Source organism: Podarcis bocagei, assembly GCF_964188305.1.
Source record: "Podarcis bocagei genome assembly, chromosome: 13".
Classification (NCBI taxonomy): domain Eukaryota; kingdom Metazoa; phylum Chordata; class Lepidosauria; order Squamata; family Lacertidae; genus Podarcis; species Podarcis bocagei.
This window is the reverse complement of record NC_138138.1, coordinates 56190153-56216116: the sequence shown is the minus strand read 5'-3', so window position 1 is coordinate 56216116 and position 25964 is coordinate 56190153. Positions and strand designations below refer to the sequence as shown.

At 56.0% G+C, this 25964-nt stretch overlaps 1 protein-coding gene across 2 annotated transcripts; it reads left to right on the top strand.

Annotated features, from left to right (window-relative positions):
• Positions 1-4392: 4392 nt before the first annotated feature.
• On the top strand, positions 4393-25939 carry TSC22D4 (TSC22 domain family member 4; the record flags this gene model as incomplete). Of its 2 annotated transcripts, none has more annotated exons than XM_081168008.1 (6): positions 4393-5163; positions 6283-6446; positions 15853-15901; positions 17830-21531; positions 24110-24220; positions 25676-25939. In XM_081168008.1, 4 exons carry the CDS (start codon positions 4393-4395, stop codon positions 18031-18033), a joined length of 1188 nt encoding a protein of 395 aa, XP_081024134.1. In that variant the 3' UTR covers positions 18034-21531; positions 24110-24220; positions 25676-25939. The 2 variants fall into 2 exon arrangements, with proteins under 2 accessions (XP_081024134.1, XP_081024133.1); XM_081168007.1 differs by having other exon boundaries at positions 15850-15901.
• Positions 25940-25964: the final 25 nt, after the last annotated feature.

Genomic DNA, 25964 nt, shown 5'->3' with positions numbered 1-25964 from the left:
ATGGGTGCCTCTCCTCCAGAAGCGCGTAGCTTGCGCGAGTGATCTAGGATCCCAGGGAGCTCCTTTGTTATACTGAGTCAAAGCAGGGGTCCATCTACTGTAGTATAGTCTGCACTGACTGGCAGCAGCGGCTCCTCGGAGTTTCAGGCAGGGAACCTCTCCCAACCCTCCTTGGAGATGCCATCCAGGACTGAACCTGCGGCCTTCTGCGTGCCAAGCAGGGACTCTACCGCTGAGCTATGGCCCTTCCCCAGTTGAGATCCTTGGCCCATCTAGTTTGGTATTGTCTACACGGAGCGGCAGCGGCAGCTCTCTTCGGGTTTCAGGCAGGAAAAGCCTCTCGCAGCCCATCCTGGAGATTCAACCCTCAGGGGCTGAACTTTCTGCGTGCCAAGCAGGCGCCCTGCCCTTCTCCTTGCTTCCCACAACCACGGTCGAAGTGGGGCTTTCTAGAGGGCATTACCCCGGAGCGGGGCTGTCCGTCTATTCTGCTGAGGCTCTTAGCCTGGGACGAGGATTTCTTTGAAGAAGGTTGGGCCTTCCCCCCAAAATCTGTACATGCCACTCTGGTCTTGTGAACGCGTTGATATGTCTGACCTGGAAAGTCTTTGCAAAAAAAAAAAGGGGGGGGGGCGGAAAGCCGAGATCTGACCTGGATTTATAGTTGGGTGTCTGCGGATTTAACAGGGACAGGCAAAGTGTCTGAAAAAGGCGGGCGCAAATAATTGAATAGGTGGAGGAGACGACTGCCTTGCAGACCCAGAAATTCTTACCCCAGAACCTGTTTCTGAGCACCTTGCTAAACGATTCTGCTAAGCATGTACAGAGTGCCTCTCCCTCTTCGTGCGTAGGGCTGCAGCACACGCGCCTCCCTTTCCAGAAAGCGAGACACGCCCCCCCCCTAGCCGGCTTGTTCCTTGCCTGATCCTGCACCCAGGTCCACTCCGCAGCAATCAGCACTGGCCGAGGGGAGAGCGCCCCGTCCCTTCGCAAAGCGGCGCTGCTTCCACCTGCTGGCCGCTCGAGCAACTGCAGCCACGTCCGCCCGCTTTGGGGCGAAAGGCAATGGCAGCGCTCTTCCGCCAGGTGGCAGCAGCGCCCTATCTCCCAGGACCTATAGCATCGTGTCTCAGGTGGTGATGCTGGGCGGCTGATGGGAGTTGTAGTCCAAAACATCTGGATGGAGAAGGCTGCCTTTCAGAAGCTGCTTGATTGCTCAAGAGCCCTTCCTAGAGGGGGGCAAGTTTCTCCAAGGGGGTGCGCTCCTTCTTACCCTACACCCCACGGTGCCCTTCGTAGTCTCAATTCCAAGATCTAGGGTGTGTCTTGGGGGTGGACGACTGTTCTCCTGCTCACTCCAGTCTCTGTATGGGAACCTCTCATCCCGTCCCCCGCAGAGTGGCGCTTGCCCCCCCTACCCCCTATCAGGTGGCAGGTCCTGTTCCCAGGGAGATAATCCCCCGTTTCCGATCCCCCCTGAGCCTTTAATCGCGTTACTTTCTCCGGGTTGTTACGGATTAGCCTCCCGGCACCTCCCAAGCTCAGCTTCCTTTGCCAGGAGTTCTGCGGGTTGGGGTGGGGGACTCTCCAGCCCCACTCCATCCCTGAGCTAGGGGGTCCCCCGAGGTCGAGGGTCCATTCAGGTCTTGCAGAGCTGAGCTGGTCCCTCATCAAGCCTACGGCCTCCAAGTCCAGGCTGAAGGCTACCTTGCAGGGCTGGCAATGGGACCGAGGGAAGAATCGGCCCCACAGCTTCATCACCACAAAAGGCCTGCCAGGTGGCCTAGAAAGGGATCAGGGAGGGGGTGGGTTTTGTAGAGCCCCAAACAGGGAGCCCCGATTCTATGAACCTGGCGCCCTCCACATGCAGCAGGGCTGCTTGACGCAGTCTAAAACTCCCCAGAGCCCAGTCCTGGTGGGGGCACCTGAGGTCAGGGCCAGCCTCAAACCAGCGTTTTATTTCTCACAGAGGCAACGCAAATGTGTCTGCCCCCCCCCCCCAAGCCTGCAAGGGAAGGAGACAAAGGGAGGCTCCTTCGATGTGCAGTGCTCCTCTCCAACCCACAAACGTTGGGGAGGGTCTCTGGAGGTGCCCCAATGCCAGCCTTGCACTTTGCAGACTTGCTGGTCCACTGGAGGTTCAAAAGCTCGGTGCGTTTGCTTCATCTCCTAGTCTTGGGGACATGATGGATGGCCTGGTGGTTTGTCCCAGCTCTCCACAGGATCTGGTTATTTGGAATGGAGGAAGAGGCACTCTGTGTATGCTCAGAGGCACAGTGAAGACCCTCTTGCTTTATTTACATGTTCCTTTGAGCCAGAGTTCTTTTTTAAAAATAATAATAATAATCCAGGGTGGTTTCCCTATGCCTTTCCCTGGGCCAGTCTCTCCATAACGCACAAGTTGTGCTGAAGGCGGAGGAACAGAGTGCTTGGGTCAACCACAGCCCTTAGGCTAGCGCAGGGAAGGCTCAGCACTGGAACACGTAGAATCACAGAATTGTAGGGCAGGAAGGGACCCCAAGGCCATCTAGCCCAACCCTCTGCAATGCAGGAATAACAAAGAAGATACTGTCCTGGAGCATGTGCAAAGTGCCTTTCCATCACTGATGAGACAACACGCTTCTGGGAATCAGCAGGACCCTTCCAGGTCAAGCTCCCACCCCAGCATTTTAGAAATGAGGCACTTACTGGGAAATCTGTGCACTTACTGGCTCCAACTGTGAGGACGGCTCTGCCTTGCCTGGAGCCTTCCCTGACGCTTTATCATTTATTTATTGCATTTCTATCTCCTCCCCACCCCAAAGAGCTCAACGTGGGTCTTCCCCTTTTCCTCATCCCACAACAGCCCTGCTGAGAGGCAGTGATTGGGTCCCAAGGTCATACCTAGAGGGTTTCCTGGCCACCCAGCGGAAAATTTGAACCCTTGTCTCTCCCAGGTTCTAGCTGCTGCGCCCAGCGGAAAAGGCTCCTCTTCCGTGGTGGCTCCTTTGTCTGTTTATTTCATTCATGGATTGCTCTCCATGAGGCATTCCAACACGATTGACAGTAATATCTACACACCTATAGATCTATATAAACCTACAGTATATAGATATAAAACAGTTACGTATATAAGAATAGCTTAAGCAGTTGCACATATAACTCTTAAAAAATAAAATTGAATGTTGCCCACCCACCCACCCACAAAAAGCGATGCTGGAGGAAGCCCAAAGGTATGAGCCATTGTCCTGACGATTCACTGGGGAGGGGTACCCCCCAAAACCCCCAGCACTGTGCACATGTTCACCAGTCAGCGAGCCTAAGAGCCGCGGAGGATCAGCCCAAAGGCCTATTTAGTCCAACGCCCCGTTTCAAAGTCCGACACCCCCCCCCTTTTTCTCCCTTTCTGGGCGACGCCCGCGTGTTCGTCCGTGCGCAAGGGAGAGGACCTATTGCGCATCAGCCTCGCCAGTTCCAGGTGCGCCGGACTACAACCCCCATCAGCCCACACCCAGCGCTGTCTGGGGGCGGATGGGAGTTGTAGTCCGCCGCCCCTGGAGCTGGGGAGGTCCGCCCAGGAGGGAGACCCCTCCGAAAGCTGCCAAGCGCGCCCCGCGAACCCGCCTCCTTTGCAGCCATCCATCCGAGCGCAGCGCGGGGCGCCAGCTGCCGAAAGGTTAAGGAGGAGTTGGGGGGAGGATCCGGTGGCGGAGGGATTAAGGCAGCTCTTGGCCGGCCCCCAGCTATTGTGGGGCGGGGGGGGGCGTGTGCAGGCAGTCAGCTGGTTGGGAGGGGGCCGGACTTCCTGGTGCTGGGGCTTGTCAACAGGCGGAGAGGAAGGCAGGCAGGCAGGCGGGCGAGGGAGGCTGGGCAGCGCTAGGCAGACGGGGAGCCGCCGCCGCCTCTGCGATCGGGGAGGGCTGCCCGGGCTGCCCACCCACCCGCAAAAAGCAAGGAGCCCGGGGGGGGGGCAAACGCCGGGCAACTTTGCTCCTCCGCGCAGCAGGCTCCTGCAGAAGTGGCCCCTAACGCACCCCGGGCCCTTGCGGGCACCCCTTGGAGACCGCCAGGATGCGCCCGCGCCTGAGCAGCGCCCTGGCCCCCTAGCCCCCCAGGAGGGAGCCGGGAGCCCCGCTAGCAACCATGGAGGATCGCCCAGCGGCTGCGAGCGCTCGTCCTTAGGCCCCGGCGGGCCACCCCACGCCCAGCCGCGCCGGATGCTGGCATGCGCCTGGCTTGGCCCCCGCGCCTTCTGCCTGCTGGTGCCCCCGAGACTCGACCCCCCTGGCGTCGCCGGTGAGTCTGGCCTGGCCATGGCCCTGGGCTGGTACTGACCCCGACGGCAGGGCTGGCTCCTTGACCTGGAGAGGCTGCGCTGCTCCTCTGCCCTCCGCGCCCGCTTTCCTCGGGACCATGAGCGGCGGGAAGAAGAAGAGCGGCTTCCAGATCACCAGCGTCACCTCGGATTACGAGCAGCAGAAGGAGGGGGGCTCGTCCCCAGGAGGGGAGGGCAAGGGCCCCTCCAGCCCCAAAGTGTCCCGGGGCGGCGAGGAAGCCGACCCCCTCGAGGACGACGGCGGAGCCTCTGTGCCCAAGAACGGGCCCTCGGCCTTGGGCTCCCCGGGGGTGGCCCCGGCCTTCCAGGGCCCAGCTGGGGCCGCCTCCCGCTTCCGGGTGGTGAAGCTGGACCAAGGATCGGGAGAGCCCTACAAGAGGGGCCGCTGGACTTGCCGGGACTTCTACGAGCAGGAGGCAGACTACCACCTGACGGGGCGCCTGGCGGAGTCGGGGAGGCACCCCCAGTCCCTGGACTCCCGGCTGGAGGTGGCCGGGCTCCTGGCCAGGCCCCCCAGCCCCTTCAGCCCCCAGCCCCAGCGCCGAGGGGGCTACCTACAGTCGCAGCTGGTGCTCCCCTCGCCCGGGCACTCCGGCCACCAGGCCCGCTCGCTGGGAGGAGGCTTGCCCGTGCTCATCCGCCCCATCAGGACTCCCCCCAGCCCCGTGGCACCCCGCAGCCCCCTGGTGGCTCTGGAGACCCGCCCGCCAGCTCCCGGCGAAGGTGGCAGGGAAGCTGGCGAACCGGGCCCCTTGGCGGGCACCATCCCATCCTTGATGGTGGAGGAGCATCTACTGCCCAAGAGCGTCGCCCAGCTCCTCCCAAGGGGGACAGAGGAGCGGCGCAAGGTGAGAGGCGTTGGCCAGCTGTGGTGGGCTTTGCGGGTGCGGGGAGGACGAGGCTCCTGAGTTTATCTGTGCCCATGCACTAGGGCCAATTGGGGACACAGTGAATTTCCGCTGAGCCTAAAGAGGATGGATTTAGGCCTGGGAAAGCCCCCAAGCTCACCTGAACCTTACAGGGTGCTCGCTCTGTGTGTATGTGTGTTTTCTTTGCCCTGCGGAACTCCTTGCTGCTTGGAATTATACATTGCACGCACCAGTTCTCCAGACGCCCTCCTTTCACCTTCCTGGCTGGCAGCACTCAAAACCTTTCAGTTCCACAAATCAGGGGTGGAGGAACGGGGCCTGGGCAAGACTGGCACCCCACAGCGCTTCTGTGGCTCAGCAAGGATTTCATCCCAGGTTGTAGAACCTCCTCCCCACAGCGCTTCGGCCACAGGTCCTCTCTGTCCTGCTTCTCCAGCCTCTGGACATAGCTGCCCTTTCGTGACCGAGGTGCATGATGGGAGAATCTCTTGGTGGGCCCTGGGTGGCCCCATTGGTCTGTTCTGGGGGTGCGATGGGTGGGTGTGGGTGACCAGATTTTGGCAGCCGGATCCTACCCAGCCAAGCAGGACTTGGGGGTCCGCAAGCCAGTCCCACCTTTCCCACCCCTGTCAGAACAATGAGCCATTGATTTATTTTGTTGCGGGCTGAGCAGGAAGGAAGGAGCCGGACGCCTGGGTCCTTCTGGAGCAAGGTCCCCAGGAGGGCCTCTTCTCCCCACACCATCCTCTTCACTCCACCCCCTGCCCCTCTACCAGCCTCCTTCCTCTCTTCCTAGAAATCCCTCTCTGTTCCTTCCAGCCAGGGCACACAGGGCCTCTTGTTTTCTGCCTCATCCGCCCTGACGCTCCTTGGAATAAACCCCCAGTGACCCTCCGCAGCCGTGGGGAGGGGTGTGGGTCTCTCACCACTCTCTTAACCACCAGGCTCGGGGGGGGGTTGGCTTTCCCCAAGTCTGCAGGCCAGCGGAAGGCCTTCCAGCTCTGGTGCCCGCTAGAGGTGGGGTGGGGTGGGGGCAGCAGCTGTGGGTCAAGCTCACACACTCTCTCTCTCTCCCTCCCCACTCCCCCTGCCTCACAGGTCTTGCCCAGAGAGTCCCGCTCGCGCCCATCCTCCCCGGCTCCCCCACTCTTCCGAGATGCCAGCCCCTGCCGCAGGACCTCTGACCCCTTTGGCGCTGGCCGCTTCAGCCTGGCGCGGTCCATGTTTGGCATGGGGGGCGCCCAGGACAGCGACGACGACAGGTGAGGCATGGGGTGGGACGCCCGGGTTTTGTGTGTGTGTGTGTGTGTGTGTGTGTGTGTGTGGAGGGGGGAATTCTAAAAATCACAGAACTGCAGAGTTGGGCCCTAGAGTCATCTAGTCCACCCCCCAAGTGATGCAGGAATCGCATCTAAGGCAAATTATTATTAATATTAATTTATTGCCTTCACTCTAAGGTCCCAGGGTGGGTTACACCATCAGAACACTGTGGTTTTTTATTTCAAAAGTGGAACGACTTTAAAGGGCGAATGGCCAGTCTGGGAGGTATTGGGGGGCATTGTGCAAATAACAGCCCCTCTTCTCACCCCCCCCTTGTCTTTCTCTGAAAGCCCAAGTAGTTATTGGATGTGTGTTGACATGTGGGGGTGAAGGGGGTGCTGGCAGGTTCATAGGAAAGGTAATTCCTTCCCCCCCCCACAAGAACTCAAAGGGAGGCTAAGCAAGGAGTAGTTCCACCAATGGATAATGGCCTAATTTCTTAATTTCCGAGAGGGTAGAGACTGAGGGGCCAAAGGCCTTTTCCCCTCCAGGGTGGGGGAGGGAGGGAGCTGCACTCCGCACATGCTCAGAGGCACCACATCCTATGTGACCGGGCTGAGCCTTGGCAAAGCTTGCCTGGGTTCCTTGGTCATAGCTGTCTTGGGGGGGGGGCGGGGAGAAAGTGTTCAGACTTGGGCAAGAGGAAGGAAATGGGGGGCGGTTAGGACTCCACGCTCTCCCTCCTCCCTCCAGCAGCCTCCCGCTGTGAGCGGAACAATTTGTACGAAGCAGCCACATCTGTATCTGGTTGCGTCGTCGCAATATTCATTTGCTCCGGTGACAGGCCGCCCGCGGTGGCTTCGGGACAGGCGTCTCGGAGGGAGGGGAAGCTGCGGTGCGCCCTGTAGCGGAAATTCAGCGGGGGCTCAAAGGGGTGTTTCCAGGGCGCTGAGGACTAGGAGCATGCTTTGAAACGTGGGGAGGGAAAACCTTGAAAGCTGAGGTTTTTAAGCAGAGGTCAGGTGGCCACCTGCCAGTCATTTTTGGGCTGCGATTCCTGCATTGCATGGGGCAGGTCTGGGCGACCGCCGGCGTCCCTTCGTTTTACGAAAAAGGGAAGCTTGCAACTTTTTCCTTTTAGTGGGTGGGTTCCAGGCCTTCTGCTCTCCCAGGCAGGTGAGATTCTCCACACTTCCCTGCCGCTGGGCTATTTCCGTCTCGGCCCTGGGAGCTTGCCAGCCCCTGCAGTGGGCACGGACGGATCTATTTCAAGTGTGACCCTCCATGACCCTCTGCCAGATCTGCCCAGTTCCGCTCTGCTGCCAAACGCCGTCTCCTCTCCAAGCCGGGGTGGGGGGAACACCTTCTCTGCCCTCGTTGCCCCCCAACCGCATCATTCGGGAGGCCGGCCAAAGGCCATGCAAAGCCTCCCATTGCCATGGCTGGGGGCCCCGTGCTTTCTGGCTCATGCTGGCACCCCAGAACCACGTGCCACGGCCGTCCCTCCTTCTGCGCACATCCAAGCATGCATGGCATTTTTATTTATTTTTAAAAATGTAGCAGGTGGGTTTGCAGTCGCAGCAGGCAGTCCAGGGACCAGAAGCAGGCCTGGGAGGGCAGGGCGGGCAGAAAATGCCGCACATTTCCTCCTCCCTGCCTCCCAGAAGGGAGGAGATGTCTCCAAATGGGGATGAGAGCATTGGCCCGGAAGAAATAGCAGCCGTGCACTGATGCATTGATCCCACATGGGGAGCCAAGGGTTGTCGCGTGTGGGTGGGGGGCAAAAGCAAAGCAACGAGCCCTTACAAGCGGGGGGGGGGGGGGCAAGTCAGGCCGAAGTCTCCTCCTGAGCTCGACTCCCAAGCCCTCTGTCCCCTGGCACACTCCAGCTCCCACACAGGCACATAAGAAAAGCCCTGCAGGATCAGGCCAATAGCCCACCTCGCCCAGCGTCCTGTTCCCACAGCGGCCGACCAGATGCCCCTAAAGAAAACCCGCAAGTGGAATTTGAGCACCAGAGCCGCCACCTTGTGGCTCCCAATTCAGAAGCATGGCTTTTCCCGACTGTGGAAGCTGAGCATAACCACCCTGGCTGGCTGGCTAGCTAGCTAGCCTGTGTGCGTGTTGTGTGTGTGTATTTTCAAGGTACATTTTATAATAATAATAATAAATTTTATTTATACCCTGCCCTCCCCCAGCCAGGACCGGGCTCAGAATGGCTAACACCAAATATAAAAACAATTGATTAGAATACAGCTTAAAAAACTAAATTAAAATACAACAATTAAAACATTAAAATGCAGCCTCATTTCAGTGGAACTTAATCAAAAACTTTTTTGGGGATAGATTAAAAAACCCTCTTTCCCCTAAAGGACGTCAGGGCAGATTCTTCCCACACCACCCTCTGTTTATCTCCACAGCAACCCTCCAAGGCGAGTTAGGCCACATTTGCACCAAACGTTTAAAGTGCTATGATGCCCCCTTCCCCCCTCCCCACAAAAACAGATTCTGGGATTTGTTAAGGGTGCTGAGACCTTCCCCAGGGTGGTTTAAAAGTCAGTCTCCCTTCCCAGGGAACTCTGGGAATTGTCTGTTTAAAGCTGCATTGTGGTGCTTTAAAGATATGAACCAGACAGACAGGACAGACCGACCCAGGAGGCTGTGTCTTCTGTGTGGGGATTTGAATCTGGGCCCCTGCCACTTTCAACCACACAGACCCATCTGCAGCCTCCTCCCTGCTCCTGCAAGCAGGCTGGCTGTTCAGGTCCCACACGGGCAAAACCCTGAATACAGGCGCATGCTTATTTTCACACTGACGGCCTGTGGCTTCCCCACCACCACCGCATCTCCAGCGGAGGGGAGAGGTGTTTGCATTTTAACACCTTGCAACCCGAGCCTGGAAGCAAGCGCGGATCGCCCTGGATGGTGCCCGCACTTCTCTCCCTCCCAGCGGTGGGACCGGGAGAGGCCGGGCCAGAGCCACAGCGAGGAGGAGAAGCAGGCTGGTTTCAGCTAGCACCCACCACATTCCTCCCCGGATTTGGCTCTGCTATTCTTAGCCCTGTTTATGCACTGACTACCTTGGAGGGGCGCGGGAGGACTCCGTGGAGAGGGGGTGCTGGAGGGCAGCCAGAGGGTGGAGTTAGGGGCAGCCTGGCATTCAGAGCGGGATGCCCCCTTCTGCAGGACAGCCCCGAAACGTGGGGGAAGTTGGCACAGTTGCTACAACCCAGCAGGAGAGGAAGAGACAGGAATAAGGAATAAATCCTTTTGAGGTGTTGGGAGAAGGAGGAGGGTCCGTGGAGCTGGGGAGGAGGAGGAGGAGGAGGAGGAGGCCTGGGCTGAGGCGCATGTGAGGCGTGCAGGAAGGAGCGGGTGCAATTCAGAGCAGGCCCCTGTTCCTTCCTGCCCAGCTGGTGCGAATGTGCCCCTGGGCCAAGGAGGATCCTTCTCCCTGTCACTTCCGAAACCTGCAAGACGGGTTCTTGTGCTCACACAGGTTCATGCCCCGCTGACCCCCACCCCACCCCAAACGGTGCCCAGGTCGGGGGTTAACCCATGGGTTGCTGGGCACCCCCCCTCTCAATTTTTGCCAGGGGTTCGCCAAACTCAATGCCCTCGGGATATCTAGGGCTGCAACTTTCCTCAGCCGCCAGCCAGCTGGAGGGCGGCAGGTTGGCAACGCACCCGGTAGGCGCTGCCTCCGCCAGGCTTTGGCAGAGAGCAATGGCTGCCGGGTGATTTAGGGGAGAATCAAACCCCACCCAAAGCTTTGGACTTCAACAGAGATCTTGGGCTGCAATCCCAACATGGTTAGCGGGGCAGGTTTTTCGGGGAAGGAGGCCTTCCTCAAGTTAGACTCAGCAGGGGTCAGCAACCTTTTTCAGCCGTGGGCCGGTCCACCGTCCCTCAGACCATGTGGGGGGCCGGACTATATTTTGAAAAAAAAATATATGAACAAATTCCTATGCCCCAGAAATAACCCAGAGATGCATTTTAAATAAAAGCAGACATTCTGCTCATGTAAAAACACCAGGCAGGACCCACAAATAACCCAGAGATGCGTTTTAAATAAAAGGGCACCTTCTACTCATGTAAAAACACGCTGATTCCCGGACCGTCCGCAGGCCGGATTTAGAAGGCGATTGGGCCAGATCCGGCCCCCGGGACTTAGGTTGCCTACCCCTGAGCCAGAGGGTCCATGAAAAGAGGGCAGACCCCACAGCTCAAGAGCGGGCACCCACCCTGCAGAGGAAAGAAGCACCATTTGCAACAAAACCACAGACTAGCAAAGTTGGAAGGTACCCTAAGGGGACATCCAGCTCAACCCCCTGCAATGCAGGAATCGCAGCGAAAGGAGCCCTGAAAGATAAGCATCCAATCTCTGCTTAAAAACCTCCAAGGAAGGTGCGTCTGCCACCCCCTGAGGGAGTCCGTTCTGCTGTCAAACGGCTTTGACCCTCAGACAACTTCCGGCCTGCCTCATCCCCAAGACCCGGGGCAGTCACAGTGGAACACCCAACTTCCTCCCCACTCCCCTGTAATTTAATTCAGACTCTGTACATGTTTATTCCTGTTTTAAAGCTTAACCGAGCTAGAACATTTTTTGGGGGGGGGGTGTTAATTAGATTTGGGCAAATCTCCAAAGCAAAGGGAGCGGCAGAGTTTGGGGGGCAGGCAGTGCCCTCTCTGCCTGCTCCACCCCAAACCCCACTTGCACACCGACACCCGGGGGCTGCAGCTGGCTACCTCCTTGCCCCAGCGAGGGTGGCGTGGGTGGGAAAGCACTGCAGGCCTGCCTTTGGACTCCCACCATCGGCCGGTGGGAGGGGAGGGAAGGAGTTAGGAGGGAGGCCAAGGTCACCCTGCCCTTGCCTCACGAGGGAGGGTCATAGAATCCTAGAGTTGGAAGAGACCACAAGGGCCATCGAGTCCAACCCCCTGCCAAGCAGGAAACACCATCAGAGCACTCCTGACATATGGTTGTCAAGCCTCTGCTTAAAGACCTCCAAAGGAGGAGACTCCACCACACTCCTTGGCAGCAAATTCCACTGTCAAACAGTTCTTACTGTCAGGAAGTTCTTCCTAATGTTTAGGTGGAATCTTCTTTCTTGTAGTTTGGATCCATTGCTCCGTGTCCGCTTCTCTGGAGCAGCAGAAAACAACCTTAACCTCACCCCTTAACCTCCTCTTCTCCAGGCTAAACATGCCCAGCTCCCTTAGCCGTTCCTCATAAGGCATCGTTTCCAGGCCTTTGACTATTTTGGTTGCCCTCCTCTGGACACGTTCCAGTTGGTCAGTGTCCTTCTTGAATTGTGGTGCCCAGAACTGGACACAGTACTCCAGGTGAGGTCTGACCAGAGCAGAATACAGTGGCACTATTACTTCCCTTGATCTAGATGCTGTACTCCTATTGATGCAGCCCAGAATTGCATTGGCTTTTTTAGCTGCTGCGTCACACGGTTGGCTCATGTCAAGTTTGTGGTCAACCAAGACTCCTAGATCCTTTTCACATGTACTGCTCTCAAGCCAGGTGTCACCCATCTTGTATTTGTGCCTCTCAAATCAGTAGGCTTCCTCTTCGAACAGGCTTTGGGAAGGGGAACCCAGGTCTCTGCTTCTGACGTTTGGTCTCAGAATCCAAGAGCTGTAGTGTTGGAAGGGACACCGCAGGGTTATCTAGTCCAGCCCCACCAAAAAGCAGGAATTGCAGCTAAAGAATTTGAACTGATTTTGAAATGAAATGATTTTAGAATGTTGTATCATTTTACCGTTGTTAGCCGCTCTGAGCCCAGCTTTGCCTGGGGAGGGCGGAATATAAATAAAATTTTATTATTATTATTATAAGAATCCCTGGCAGGTGGCCGCGCTGCCTCTCCAATGAAGGAGAGTCCATTGCCTCCTGAGGTCATAGAATTAGAAGGGACCCCCCACTGCAATCTAGTCCAACCTCTCCGCATCGCAGGATTTCCCAGCACAAAGCCACCGCCGCAAGTGCCCTACGGACAATCCTGGGTCCCATTTTTTCTCTCCCCTTCACCGCAAGGAGCCCCAAAGTCCCTATGCACACATGTATGTGTGTGTCTGCACATATATGCACACACCTTCCTTCTTTCCTCCCCCCCCCCCCAAGGCTGGGCTGGACCCCGGAGCTCCCCCCGCCCCCCCCCCCGCTGAGGAGCGCCTGGTGCTGCGTTATGTAATGCCTTTGGGCTCTGGTCCCAGTTTCCATGGCGACGTCCCCACACCCCCTGGCATTCCCCCCCCCCCGGACCGGATTGGCATAAACAGAGGGTGGCAGGTTTATAAAGGCCCCTTTGTGAGTCCGCCCTCCCTGCTGCATCACAGCCAAGAACAAGGCAAGGGTGAAGGGAAGGTGGACTTTTTTTGGTGGGGGTGGGTGGGCAAAGCAAACAGCATTGATCTTGCTGTTCCCCTTCCAGGGTAGGTGGGGGGCCATCTGATTTGAGGGTGCTCCTCAAGGCACAATTCCTCTGTGTGTGTGTGTTTGCGGAAAGGGGGGAGAGTGGAGAATGGTGCAGCTGATGTTCCTGGCTGTCATTGATGGGGCGTGGGGTGTGGGGAGGAGAAAGAAAGAAATAAACACACACACACACACACAGAGCCACATGGCCTTGGCCAATGGGAGTGAATGAGAGGGGGCCCGAGCGCCAGGCACAGAGATGGCTATTTATGCCCGGCCAGGGAGCACCGCTGGGCATCGCTGCCCAGGGAGCCCATCCCAGCGGTTCAGCGCCTCCTGCTGCCGCCGCCACCCAGCCCCCTCACTCCGCCCAGGACTCCTGGGTTCCTGCCGCAGCGCTTCTAGACAGAAGACCACCGCCAGCTCGTGCAGGATCTGGGAGCGGAAGAGGACCTTAGCGAGGAGGGATCTGGGCCCAGGGGTCAAAGGGTGCCTGAGGACTCTGGCGGCCCAGAAGCGCAGGACCTTCCTCGACCGCCAGCACCTGGAAGACCTGAGGAGGGAGCCGTTATGGCGCTGGACTCCCTGGGGGTGTCTGTCAAGTCCAGGGTGAGCGCCTTCGAGGTGCAGCAGGAGCCCCAGGGCTGCGGCTGCTGCATGCTCCCCGATTCGAGGGACCCCCGGCGCCCCCGGCAGCGGGGCTGCACCTCCCCGGCCCACTCCAGGGACTTGTCCCCTGCGAAGCCGAGAGAGACCCCCAAGGGACGCAGGAAGCTGAACGGACGGAAGAAAGAGGTGGACAAGACCCTCGTCTCCCTCCTGCTTGTCCTGCACAGGTAGTAGAGGGGGCAGATTTCGGGGGGGGGAGTTTGAGGCAAGCATGGGGGTGTTTGGGGGGGGCGTTGATGGTTGGGCAGGGGTATTGAGGCTAAGGAGGGAGTGTGGGGTCAAGGGCATCAGAGGACAACTGTGGGTGGGCCAGGGAGAACCTCAAAACCCTGTTCCGCCACAAACCTGTTTACTGCATAGCCTTGGAGTAATATCTCTCCCTGGCCTACCTTGCAGGGTTCCTGGGAGGATAGAGGAGGGATGGGGGAGCTCTCAGGAGGAAGGGTCTGAGTGAAAAATGCAGACGAGCTTGTTGTGTGTGCCAGGAGGAGGCCGAGTGTTTGATTAGCAACAGGTATGGGGAACCTGGGAATCTCCCGCCATTGTTGGACTGCCAGTTCCCAGCTGCCCGATAGCCAGGGGTCATGGTGGCAGAGCTCCATGTTAGTCACCTCTGGAGTAGGGGAAAGGCAAGGGAGCTCCCTGGAGCCCTTGACTGGCCACGGGTGCAAATGGAGCCCTGTGTTGATTGGGAGCTTGGTCTAGTCCTGCCAGGAAACCCTGGGCTGACATTTCAGGAGATCAAAGCGGCCCAAGCTGGAAGCATCGAGGCAAGGGTTTCTCTGCAGAGAAAAGCAACTGCTTTTAAATATCTTTAATTGTATTAGTTTTTGGGGAAAGTTTAAATCTGTTTTTGCTTTTTTATTATTAAGGAAAGGTGCATCTGTTTTGCTGCCCTGGGCTCCTTGGGGAAGATGGGCAATCCCTCAAGCAGAAAAACAACCCCCAAACCCAGAATTAGGGTGCTTCTTTTGCAGCGTGTCACGACTAAACTGGTGGGGCTCAAGTGGGTCTGGAGACACACAGCCTCCCAAGACAGAAGCCTTTCCCTGCTAACCCTCCTCCACCCGCCCCCCCCCCAGGTGCAGTTGTCCTCACTGGCAGGTGAAAGGTGCGCTGGTCTCGCTTCAAGTCTTGTTCTCGTTACCACTTAATTCTTACAAGCATTACAAGGCATGCATTTGGGGGTAAAGAATTAGGTGGTGTTGTCTGCGGATGGCGCCTAGCAAGGTCTTGTTTAAGAGATATTTGTGGCCGTGTGATGATACCATTCAAGCTCATTGGAAGTGCAATCCCCCACCCAGCAAGAATTTTGGACACTGTAAGGTTATCCCCCCCAGTTGCAATCACTGCATTGTGGGGGTTGGACTAGACAACGCTTTTGGTGCCTTCCAGTTCTACGACTCCACGATTCTAGTGCCCAGAATAGTTTGAGGGGGGAAAGTGTTTTAGAAGTATAGTGTGTATGCTGTCCCTGTGTTGCAAAGGAGGGAGGCGAACTCAAAGGGAGCTGAGCGTGTGATGCAGCAGCAAAAATAGCTAACACAATTCCACCGGAGTCTGGTGTCCAGATTGAGGGGTCAGGGTCCTGTGTCCAGTTCTGGACACCACAATTTAAGAGGGATATTGACAAGCTGGAAGGTGTGGAGAGGATAAAGACCAAGATGACCAAGCGTCTGGAAACCAACCCTTGCGAGGAATGGTTGAGGGAGTTGGGTATGTTTAGTCTGGGGAGGAAGAGACTGAGAGGGAACGTGAGGACCAAATATTTAAAGGGCTCACACACGGAAGAGGGGGCAAGCTTGCTTTCTGCTGCCCCAGAGGGAAAGACCCGAACCAATTGATTGAAGCTGCAAGAAAGGGGATTCCCAAGAAACATTAGGAAGAATTTTCTAGTGTGGTCTTCAGCTGTACAGTGGTACCTCGGGTTAAGAACTTAATTCGTTCCGGAGGTCCGTACTTAACCTGAAACTGTTCTTAACCTGAAGCACCACTTTAGCTAATGGGGCCTCCTGCTGCTGCCACACCGCCGAAGCCTGATTTCTGTTCTTATCCTGAAGCACTATTTCTGGCTTAGTGCAGTGTGTAACCTGAAGCGTATGTAACCTGACGCATATGTAATCCGAGGTACCACTGTAGTTCCTGCCTTGCAGGGGGTTGGACTAGATGACCCTAGGGGCATATCTTGCAACTCTATAATTATACAAGTAGGAAAGTCTTGTGAGAACAGAAGTGGTGGAGGTTGGCTAAAGAGTGGTGTGAGTGTGTGTGTGTCTTGCCTCCTGATCCACCTGTCCATCTCTTCCTCACAGCGGAACCAACAGCAGCATGATCGCCATAGACAACAAGATTGAACAAGCCATGGTGAGTCAAAGGAGTGGGGGAAATGTGGCAGGCCCCCTCCAGGCTGGGACTGTGGCCCTGCTGAGCTCTGTCCAGACTCTGAAGCCCTCTACACATGGGCAGGAAAGGGTCCTAGTGGGTGAACAGATGAGCATCCCTCCCTCCCTCTCGAAAAAGAAAAAAGCAAGGGTCCAGCCAGACTGGCCCACAAAATATGCATTTTAGGCAATCTATTTGTTCATACCTGAGCGGCTTACGTTCAGATGTGACTGTAACCCTCGGTTCCCCCACCCCTTCTCCCCGTTTTGTGCTATCTGCCGCTTCCGTAGAAGCTGCTCCTCATCCAAGTCGCCCATGTAAATAAATAAAATAACGGACAATGGTACCCACTGAAAACTGGTGGGAGTGTTTTTAAAGCGGAGCAGACGTCACCTTCAGATTTTCTGAGGGCAGGAAAACTCCAGGTTTAGCAGGGGTGTGTGTTTGGGACAGCAGCTGCATCGATAAGGTGGGAATTAAAGCGTATAGTTAAGCTATGGAACTCCCTGCCACAGGACGCAGTTATCAGCTCCAATCTGGATGGCTGTAAAGAGGATGGGATAAATCCATGGGGGAGGAGAGGGCTATTGATGGCTATGAGCCAGGATGGCTTTGCCCTGCTTCTTCAGCTGGAGGCAGCGATGCTTCTGAATACCAATGGCTGGAAGCCACAGGAGGTTTGCTTGAATCCTGTTTTGGGGCTCCCCATTTGGACACCTGGCAGGCCACTGAGAACAGGGTGCCGGGCTACGTGGGCCATTGGTGTGATGCAGCAGGCGCCTCTTATGTTCTTAACAGCCTCTGAGTACTCCTCTGCAAGGAGAGGGTTGTCGTGAGGGCAATCCATGGGTCTTTACATGCTGGAGGGTCCCTGCTTCAATCCTCAGCAGCTCCAAGTAGGGCTGAAATCCTGAAGGGCAAGTGTTGCTGAGCTAGCTGGACCAGACAGTCTGGTCTGGGAGGAGGAGGCTGCAAAATCAGAATTGAGAATCCGTTGTAGGCACAGGGTTTCTGTGGTTGTGTGTTGTGGAGGCAGCAACTCTTCGGCTGCGACTCCTTTGTTGCAGGAGTTTTGGCCTGTAGCAGGCATGTCGATCGCGATCTACTGGTCAGTCGCGGGTGCCTTCCAGGTCGATCTTTGGTTGAATTGAAAAACGAACTCAAAAATCGCAGGCTCTCGGGAGTTGGACGTGCCTGGCCTATATGATCTTTAGGGGGCCCTTCCAACTCTACAATTCTATGACCTCAGAAGGCAGTGGACTCTCTTTCATTGGAGGTTTAAAAGCAGAGGTGGGCAGGGGGCATCTTTCAGGGATTAAAGGTAAAGGGACCCCTGACCATTAGGTCCAGTCATGACCAACTCTGGGGTTGTGGCGCTCATCTCGCCTTATTGGCCGAGGGAGCCGGCGTATAGCTTCCGGGTCATGTGGCCAGCATGACTAAGCCGCTTATGGCGAACCAGAGCAGCGCATGGAAACGCCGTTTACCTTCCCGCCGGAGCGGTACCTATTTATCTACTTGCACTGGTGTGCTTTTGAGCTGCTAGGTTGGCAGGAGCAGGGACCGATCAACGGGAGCTCACCCCGTCGCAGGGATTCAAATCGCCGACCTTCTGATTGGCAAGTCCTAGGCTCTGTGGTTTAACCCACAGCGCCACCCGCGTCCCCTTTCAGGGATTAATAGGCTGCAATACTGCGGAACTGTTGGTTACCAAAGCTGGGGAGGATTTTAGAAAAGACGCTGGGGAGATAAACGGCCTCTTTCAGAGCCTGCGGGAGGGAGTTCCACAGTTGACGTGCTGCATGAACTACTTTACAAATGCTACGATCCTGTGCGTGGAGGCTTCCCACATGCCTGACGGTGTTCCTGGCCTCTCTCTCTCTCTGTGTGTGCGCCCCACTCCTCTCTAGGACCTGGTGAAAAGCCACCTGATGTTTGCCGTGCGGGAGGAGGTGGAGGTCCTGCGGGAGCAGATCAAGGAGCTGTCGGACCGCAACGCCTTGCTGGAGCAGGAGAACGCCCTCCTGCGCTCCCTGGCCAGCGCAGAGCAGCTCAGCCGCTTCCAGGCCCAGCTCCACGCCAACGCCAAGCCTCCTTCCGGCGGTGCCGCGTGACCCTGGGGGGCCGGCAGGAGGGGGCTGGACTTGGACACTGAGGGGTGTGTGTGTGTTTGCGTGTTTTGGGGAGGGGGCACTCACTAATGGATTTCCCGCAGATGTGAAACGTGGGTGGGGGGCACTAGCATTGCTGGAAGGGGTGTGTGTGCGCGTGTGTGCGTGTGTGGAGCCAGCCTTTTCGGGTGCGGGGTTGGGGGGGGGAGAAAGGGGGCCTACTAACACAGCATGTGCCTTTTCGGGGGTGGAATCAGGACTTGGTTTTACCCCCCCAGCTCTGGGAGTGGGGGGACCTTTTTTTTTTTTTGCGCAAAGACACGATTTACCGGCTGCGGAGGGGGACTGCCAGGTTGGTGGGCTGGGGCAGGGGCTTTTGGGGAGGGAAGCCGCTCACAGACTTGGGAGTGATTCCCGCCTGCCCCTTATGGGCCTGACTTAACGCCCCTTGGCCAAATCTCATTGGGACAGCTCTGCAGTTGCCCCATTGAAATGGGGAACGGGATGGGGTGTGGGGCCGGAGACACGATTGGGGGCGAGGGGTGCAGGCCAGGTTGGGTTGGGTGCGGGGGGCGGGTGGAGCTGGCAATAAATTTTCTATTAAGGACACTTTTGCAGTATTTCAGGTTATTAAAGTACAAGACTGCTAATGTCACTCTGTGTGGCGTGTGGATCTCTGGGCTCAAGGGGGCATGGGCTGGGGGTTCAGTTCAGAGGGGAAATGCTTTGTCGGTGTATGATGAAAATGTCGAAAGCAGCTGCAAGAAGGGCGGTAGAGGCATCACAGGACATTTACAGAATCACAGTGAAATTGGAAAAGGGACCCCCCCCTCCCAAGGGTCATTAGTCCAGCCCTCTGCAATGTAGGAAGCGCGGCTAAAGAAGCCCTGGCAGATGGCCGTCCGACCTCTGCTTAGAAACTGCCAGTGCACTCCTCCCACCACACCACCTGGCAAACACACACACAGAGGCCACATCCCCTGCCTGCCCCACCAGGCCTCTGCAGTCCATCCCACAGCAACCCACATCCCCAAGATTGCACCATGAGGTAAAGAAGCTTGCTGACCTTGGCAGCCTCCGAGTGGCTCTGGTAAGCGAGTCAAGCTGTACATAAAATCCAGGGAGGAATCCCCTTCCTGCCCCCACCTCTAACTCAAAGGAATTTCCTCCTACACCCAAAAAACCCACACACAAGCACAAACTGTCCCCTGGGCATAAGGAGCCTTACTTGCCCTCTAGGCACCAAGCGTCCCCCTTCCCCTTTGAAGGAAGCAGGTGGAACCGGCCGTGAGCTTCCCGAAATCTGCAGCTGTTTCTATTATTTATTTTACTGCGCTTGTATCCCACCTTTTCCCTGCATTAGCTCAAGGTGGCGTACATAGTCCTCCCCCTTCCTCACTTAATCCCCACAACAGCCCTGGGAGGTAGGTTAGGCTGAGAGGAGGCAAGGACTGGCCCAGGGTCACCCAGTGAGTTTCATGGCCACCAAATGGGTTCCCCCCCCAATCCTGGTCTCTCCCAGGTCTTAGCCCCCCGCTCTTAACCAGCGGCTCCAGTCGCACCCAGGGAAACACTGGATGTGGGAGGGAGCCTGGCGTGAGCAGCGGCAGCAGTAGAGGGGCACGTGCCACGCAGGCGGGGTGACAAGGGCTATTGTTCTCCCCCTTCCTGCGCAGGATCATCGTGTTCCCACAGGGCATGGGACAAACAGCAGCACTGAGCGACGCACAGTTGCTGGGATGAAAAGCACCTTGTTTGTTGTGTCGTGGGCCAGCCCAGTCTGGAAGCATTAGGCAACACCCCCCCCACACACACACTGCTGCAATAAAAGCACCCGCCTCACACTTCTTGCAAGAGGCAGCCCTGGAAGCTGAGCAGAGTTGTGATCTGGCACCAACCTCCCCCCAGCACCACCTCCTTGGGGTAATTTTCCAGCAGGAGGAAAGAGTATTGCTCCTGTGCGCTAACCCTGCTTGCTGTTTTCCCACAGCCACTGATGGGCCACTGGCCTGATCCGGAACAAGGCTCTTCTCATGTGCTAAATCTTATTTATTCAATAGGTTGTTAGCCGACCTTTTCTCCACTCCGCTCACAACTCTGCATGATAAGGTTCGGCCGAGAGTGATACAAACTAGATGTCGGGGGGGGGGCACACCCAGTGAGTTTCACAGCAGAGTCAGGTGTTAGTTTGACACTCTTTAACCACTGTACACCACCACCACCAGCCCTCCTGAGTGAGAACATCATAGTCTGCACATCATAGGAAGTCAAAACTACTTATGGCATTGTACATGGTTCTCCTCCTTCCTCATTTACAACAGCCCTGTGAGGAAGGTCAGGCTGAGAGAGAAAACTTTTAATATTTCAATTTTCGTATGCGTTACTTTAAAGTAACGTAGATTTTTCTTGTTCTATCTTTTCGTAAACTGCATTGAGGTTTGTTTGCTCCTTTTTTTTACAATCAAGCGCTCTATAAAACCTATTAAATAAATAAATAAGTCCTGTCCCCCCCCCCCAATTAAAAAATATTAAAGCACTGGTTGATGCTTTTGAATTCTGGTGCTGGAGGAGACTCTGGAGAGTCCCACGGACTGCAAGAAGATCCAACCTCTCCATTCTGAAGGAAATCAGCCCTGAGTGCTCACTGGAAGGACAGATCCTGAAGCTGAGGCTCCAATACTTTGGCCACCTCATGAGAAGAGAAGACTCCCTGGAAAAGACCCTGATGTTGGGAAAGATGGAGGGCACAAGGAGAAGGGGATGACGGAGAACGAGATGGTGGGACAGTGTTCTCGAAGCTACCAGCATGAGTTTGACCAAACTGCGGGAGGCAGTGGAAGACAGGAGGGCCTGGCGTGCTCTGGTCCAGGGGGTCATGAAGAGGCGGACACGACTAAACGACTAAACAACAACAAAGCATTGGTAGAGCAAAGTAGCTCCAGGTGTTTCAAGTGAGTGAGCCAAGTCGTATGCTGTTCAGGAAGGCAAAGGTAGGGGAACGATGCCCACCAACAAGTCAGAAACCTAAATCCATAGGAAATACCATTGGGCTAGTATCTCCCCAGAAAAGCTCAGCCAGGTGGCCGGTCATCCTGGTGCCGGACAACAGATTCAAGCAGAAGTATTCAGCCTAACACCACCCCAGTTCCAGATCTGGTCCCTTGACTTTGTCCCATACTGGTCCACGGAAGCTTCAAACGACGGTCTCCCTGGAAACTGTTCCCTAGCAACCGGCTATCTGCCGCAAATATCCCTAGAAGAATCATGGGGCTGTGGCGTTCCTCCTTGTTCTCCCTAGCCTGGATCTTGGCGACCCCTGCCCACTCGAGGAGGCAGAGGGTCAGCGAGCTGGGCCCGGATCAGGGAGAACCGCAGGAGGAAGCCTGCTCCCTCGGGATTGGTGGGGGCTGGCTAGCCAGCGATGACTGCACCTTGCCTCTGCTGCTGGTCCTCTCAGGCGCTCTCGCCCTAATTTATGTCTTCCTCTTCAAAGGGCAAAGGGTGAGTCTGGGAGGGCGTAAGGGCAAGCAAAGCACCTCTTTGTGATGGCAAGCCTTGCTGGATCAGGCCAAAGGGGCCCCAGCATCTAGTCCAGCACCTTGGTCTCGCAGTGGCCAAATGCCCCTAAGAATCTAGGAATTGAGATAGACTGCCTTGGGACCTGAAGGTTCTGTAAAAGTCTGGCTGATGGATCAGTCCAGTAGCCCATTTGGAACCATTGCTGCCTCCAACCGTGGAGGCTGAGCAGAGCCACTGTGGCTAGGAGCCGTTCATAGTCTCCACCTCCTCCTCCTCCAGGAATTCCTCTAATCTGCTTTTAAAGCCATCCAAGTGGGAGCGAGTTCCACAGTTTAAGCCTGTGCTGCGTGAATGACTTTCTATCTGCCCTGAATCTCCCAATCAAGTTTTTGAAATTCCTCAGGTACCAGATGCATTTTGCTACTTGGTGTGAGTCCAGTTGCGTCTACGTGGAGATTTCTGGGCACCAGGTTGGTGACCACAGTTTAAAAGCCTCTGCCTTAGTCCATAGTTAATAGCATTCCCATTTCCATTGTGTGTGTTTATCCCTCTTGCATCCTGGGACGAGTGAATTGTTGTAAGAGCGAGCTACAGTCAAGCAATGCAGCTGAGATCATAGAATCGTAGAAATTTAGCGCTGGAAGGGACCCCGAGGGTCATCTAGTCCAACCCCCCGGTGAACAGACCATAACCTTTGTGGTGACCGTAACCTAGATTCAAGGTGCCATCTGGTCCCTAGCTTGTACATCTGAATTACTAACACTGCTTCCAATGCTCAGCTTCATTGGACGTCCACATGTTCCTGATTTATGAGAGAAAAAACTTTTCCTTATCTTCTTTCCAGTGTGGTGTAGTGGTTAAGAGCGGTAGCCTCGTAATCTGGGAAACCGGGTTCGCGTCTTCTCCTCCACCTGCAGCTGCTGGGTGACCTTGGGCCAGTCACACTTCTCTGAAGTCTCTCAGCCCCACTCACCTCACAGAGTGTTTGTTGTGGGGGAGGAAGGGAAAGGAGATTGCTAACTGCTTTGAGACTCCTGAAGGGGAGTGAAAGGCGGGATATCAAATCCAAACTCCTCCTCCTCTTCTTCTTTCTCCGCCTCTACCCATTTCCCCGCTTTACTCTCCTTTTCTCTAAACTGAAAAGCCCCAAACACTGTAACTTTCCCTCCAAGCGAGTCGCTTCATCCCCTCGGTCATTTTGGTTGCCCTTTTCTGAACCCTTTTCCAACTCGACAGCATCCTTTTTGAGGTGAGGCAACCAGAACGCTACCGAGTATTCCACAAGCGGTCACATCATAGGCTTGTATAACGGCGTTATGAAATCAGCAGTTTTGTTTTCGGTTTCTTCCCTAACCATCCCTGGCATGGAATTTGCCTTTTCCACGGCTGCCGCACACCAGGTTGACGACACCTTCGCTGAGCTCTCCGCCTGTGACCCCACGATTTCATTCCTGGTCCACACCTCTTCTCGCAGCCAACATGGCGGCAATCTCGATTTCCTGTTCTTGTTGAGACATGCCTTCACTTATCTCCGAAAGGGAAGTTGCAGCAGCGCTGGCTCTCCACGGGAAGGCTGAGCGGCCCGCCATGTGTTTGTTTAGCTCTGCTCAGAAAACTATTTATGCTACTGACCATCGCAGCGTCTGGTGGCCATGAATCCCCAGGAATAATTGCACATTGTCTGGGGAAGTACTTATATTTTTGTTTTGCCTTTCAGCCGTCTGCCTGCCAATTTTGTGTGTGGCTAGACTCAGAGGCAGGGCGAATGATATATCTCCCTTGTTTTTGTTCTAAATGTCTACTCCATGCCCTCGCAGGCTGTGCCGGAACCAAGTTTTAACCACCTGTGGAGGAAACAGACAGAGAAAAGTCTTTCTCCTTCTCTCCTAACACCAGAACTCGTGGCCGTCCCATGGAGCTGAACGCTGCAGATCCAGGAGAGATAAAAGAAAATCCGTCTTCACAAAACACAGCGTTGAAGTGTGGAACTCACTCCCGCAGGGGGACAATAATGGCCAGCAGTTTGGATGCCTTTAAAAGAGGTCTGCACAAATTATAGGAGGAGGAGAGAGCTATTAGCCACAACAGCTACTATTGCTTGATCCATTGGGCTCTTCTCATGTTATTAAGGAAGATTATTCATATCTATTCCTTTATTCAGTTGGGATCAGGGAGGGTGAAAGGCGCTTCCCCCCAAATCGGCTCACGCCCTCCTCTCTGCCTTCAGGATGTTCCGGGACTTCTAGTAAGGCGGAAGACAGGAAGGGAGAGCGAATCACCTGTTTACTGGGAGAGTGAGGGGAAATTTGCGCAATCAGGGGGTGCAACTGCTGTGCCACTGAATAGCTGTGATTTCTGCATTGCGGAAGGTGGACTCAAATAACCCTTCAAGTTCTGCAATTCTAAGGAGATGTTCTTCCCTGGAGGTTGCCCAGACCCCCACCCCGGAAATCCTTTCCCTGCTGTGAGGTCTGTCTAGGGCTGCTCAGGGGCATACAAGGCACTGTGCCTATGCTCAGGGGGAAAACAAAAATACCTTTTTTAATCTCGCATGTTCCAGGACTGGGCTGCTGCCCTGAAAAACAGGTTCTATTCCCTGGCTCGATTTCTGCCTTGGTGGTTGAAAGATGGAAGCCTCCCGCACTTCTTCAGAGGCGTGTCAAAGGAAAAGGTAAAGGTAAAGGGACCCCTGACCATTAGGTCCAGTCGTGGCCGACTCTGGGGTTGCGGCGCTCATCTCGCTTTACTGGCCAAGGGAGCCGGCGTACAGCTTCCGGGTCATGTGCCCAGCAGGACTAAGCTGCATCTGGCGAACCAGAGCAGTGCACGGAAACGCCGTTTACCTTCCCGCCGGAGCGATACCTATTTATCTACTTGCACTTTGATGTGCTTTCGAACTGCTAGGTTGGCAGGAGCAGGGACCGAGCAACGGGAGCTCACCCCGTCACGGGGATTCAAACCGCCAACCTTCTGATTGGCAAGTCCTAGGCTCTGTGGTTTAACCCACAGCGCCACCCGCATCCCATGTCAAAGGTACCGTCCCCTTTATGACCCATTTCTTGTGTTCCAAGGCTGAGCCCTTGCGCTTCTCTAGGGATAAACCTGGGAACAGAGCTGCCTTCTTGGTCCATACTGGTATTGCCCACACTGGCTGGCAGCTTGGCACGCCAGGGTTTAAGGCCTGAGTGCCTTTCCCAGCCTTACCTAGCGACACTGCTGGGGATTGAACCCAGGTCCTTCTACATGCCAAGCAGGTGCTCTCTCGTCGAGTTGCAGACCTTTCCCAATCAGACCCATTGGTCCATCCAACTCGGTAGTGCCCACACTGACTGGCAGCAGCGGCTCTCCAGGGTTTCAGAAAGGGAGTCTTTTGCAGCCCTGCCTGGAGGTGCTGCTGGGGATTGAACCCAGGTCCTTCTGCATGCCAAGCAGGTGCTCTCTCGTCGAGTTGCAGACCTTTCCCAATCAGACCCATTGGTCCATCCGGCTTGGTAGTGCCCACACTGACTGGCAGCAGGGGCTCTCCAGGGTTTCAGAAAGGGAGTCTTTTGCAGCCCTGCCTGGAGATGCTGCTGGGGATTGAACCCAGGTCCTTCTGCACGCCAAGCAGGTGCTCTCTCGTCGGTCCACCCGGCTTGGTAGTGCCCACACTGACTGGCAGCAGCGGCTCTCCAGGGTTTCAGAAAGGGAGTCTTTTGCAGCCCTGCCTGGAGGTGCTGCTGGGGATTGAACCCAGGTCCTTCTGCATGCCAAGCAGGTGCTCTCTCGTCGAGCTGCAGGCCTTTCCCAATCAAACCCATTGGTCCATCCAGCTTGGTGGTGCCCACACTGACTGGCAGCAGCGGCTCGCCAGGGTTTCAGAAAGGGAGTCTTTTGCAGCCCTGCCCGGAGGTGCTGCTGGGGATTGAACCCAGGTCCTTCTGCACGCCAAGCAGGTGCTCTCTCGTCGGTCCACCCGGCTTGGTAGTGCCCACACTGACTGGCAGCAGCGGCTCTCCAGGGTTTCAGAAAGGGAGTCTTTTGCAGCCCTGCCTGGAGGTGCTGCTGGGGATTGGACCGGGGGCCTTCTGCATGCCAGGCAGGTGACCTGCCCACTCAGCCACAATGGCCCCCCTTCCCCACGCAGGGTGCAGAAGCCGCCGCGGACCAAGACGCCCGGCTGGATGAATCCCTGCTGCGCGAGGTCTCCAGCATCCTCCAAGTTATCCGGCACCGGCTGTGGGAGGTCGTGCAGGACAGAAGGAAACAGCGCAGCCCCAAACGGAGAGCGTCGGAGCGCTAGACCAGAGCAGAAGCACTATTGCCACGTGGGGCGAGGAGGGTCTCTTCTGGTTGTGCAGCCGGGGAATAAACGGGAAGCGGAGAAAAACGGCTTCCCTCTTGTGTTGCCTCTGCTGTTGCGTTTCTTATTACTT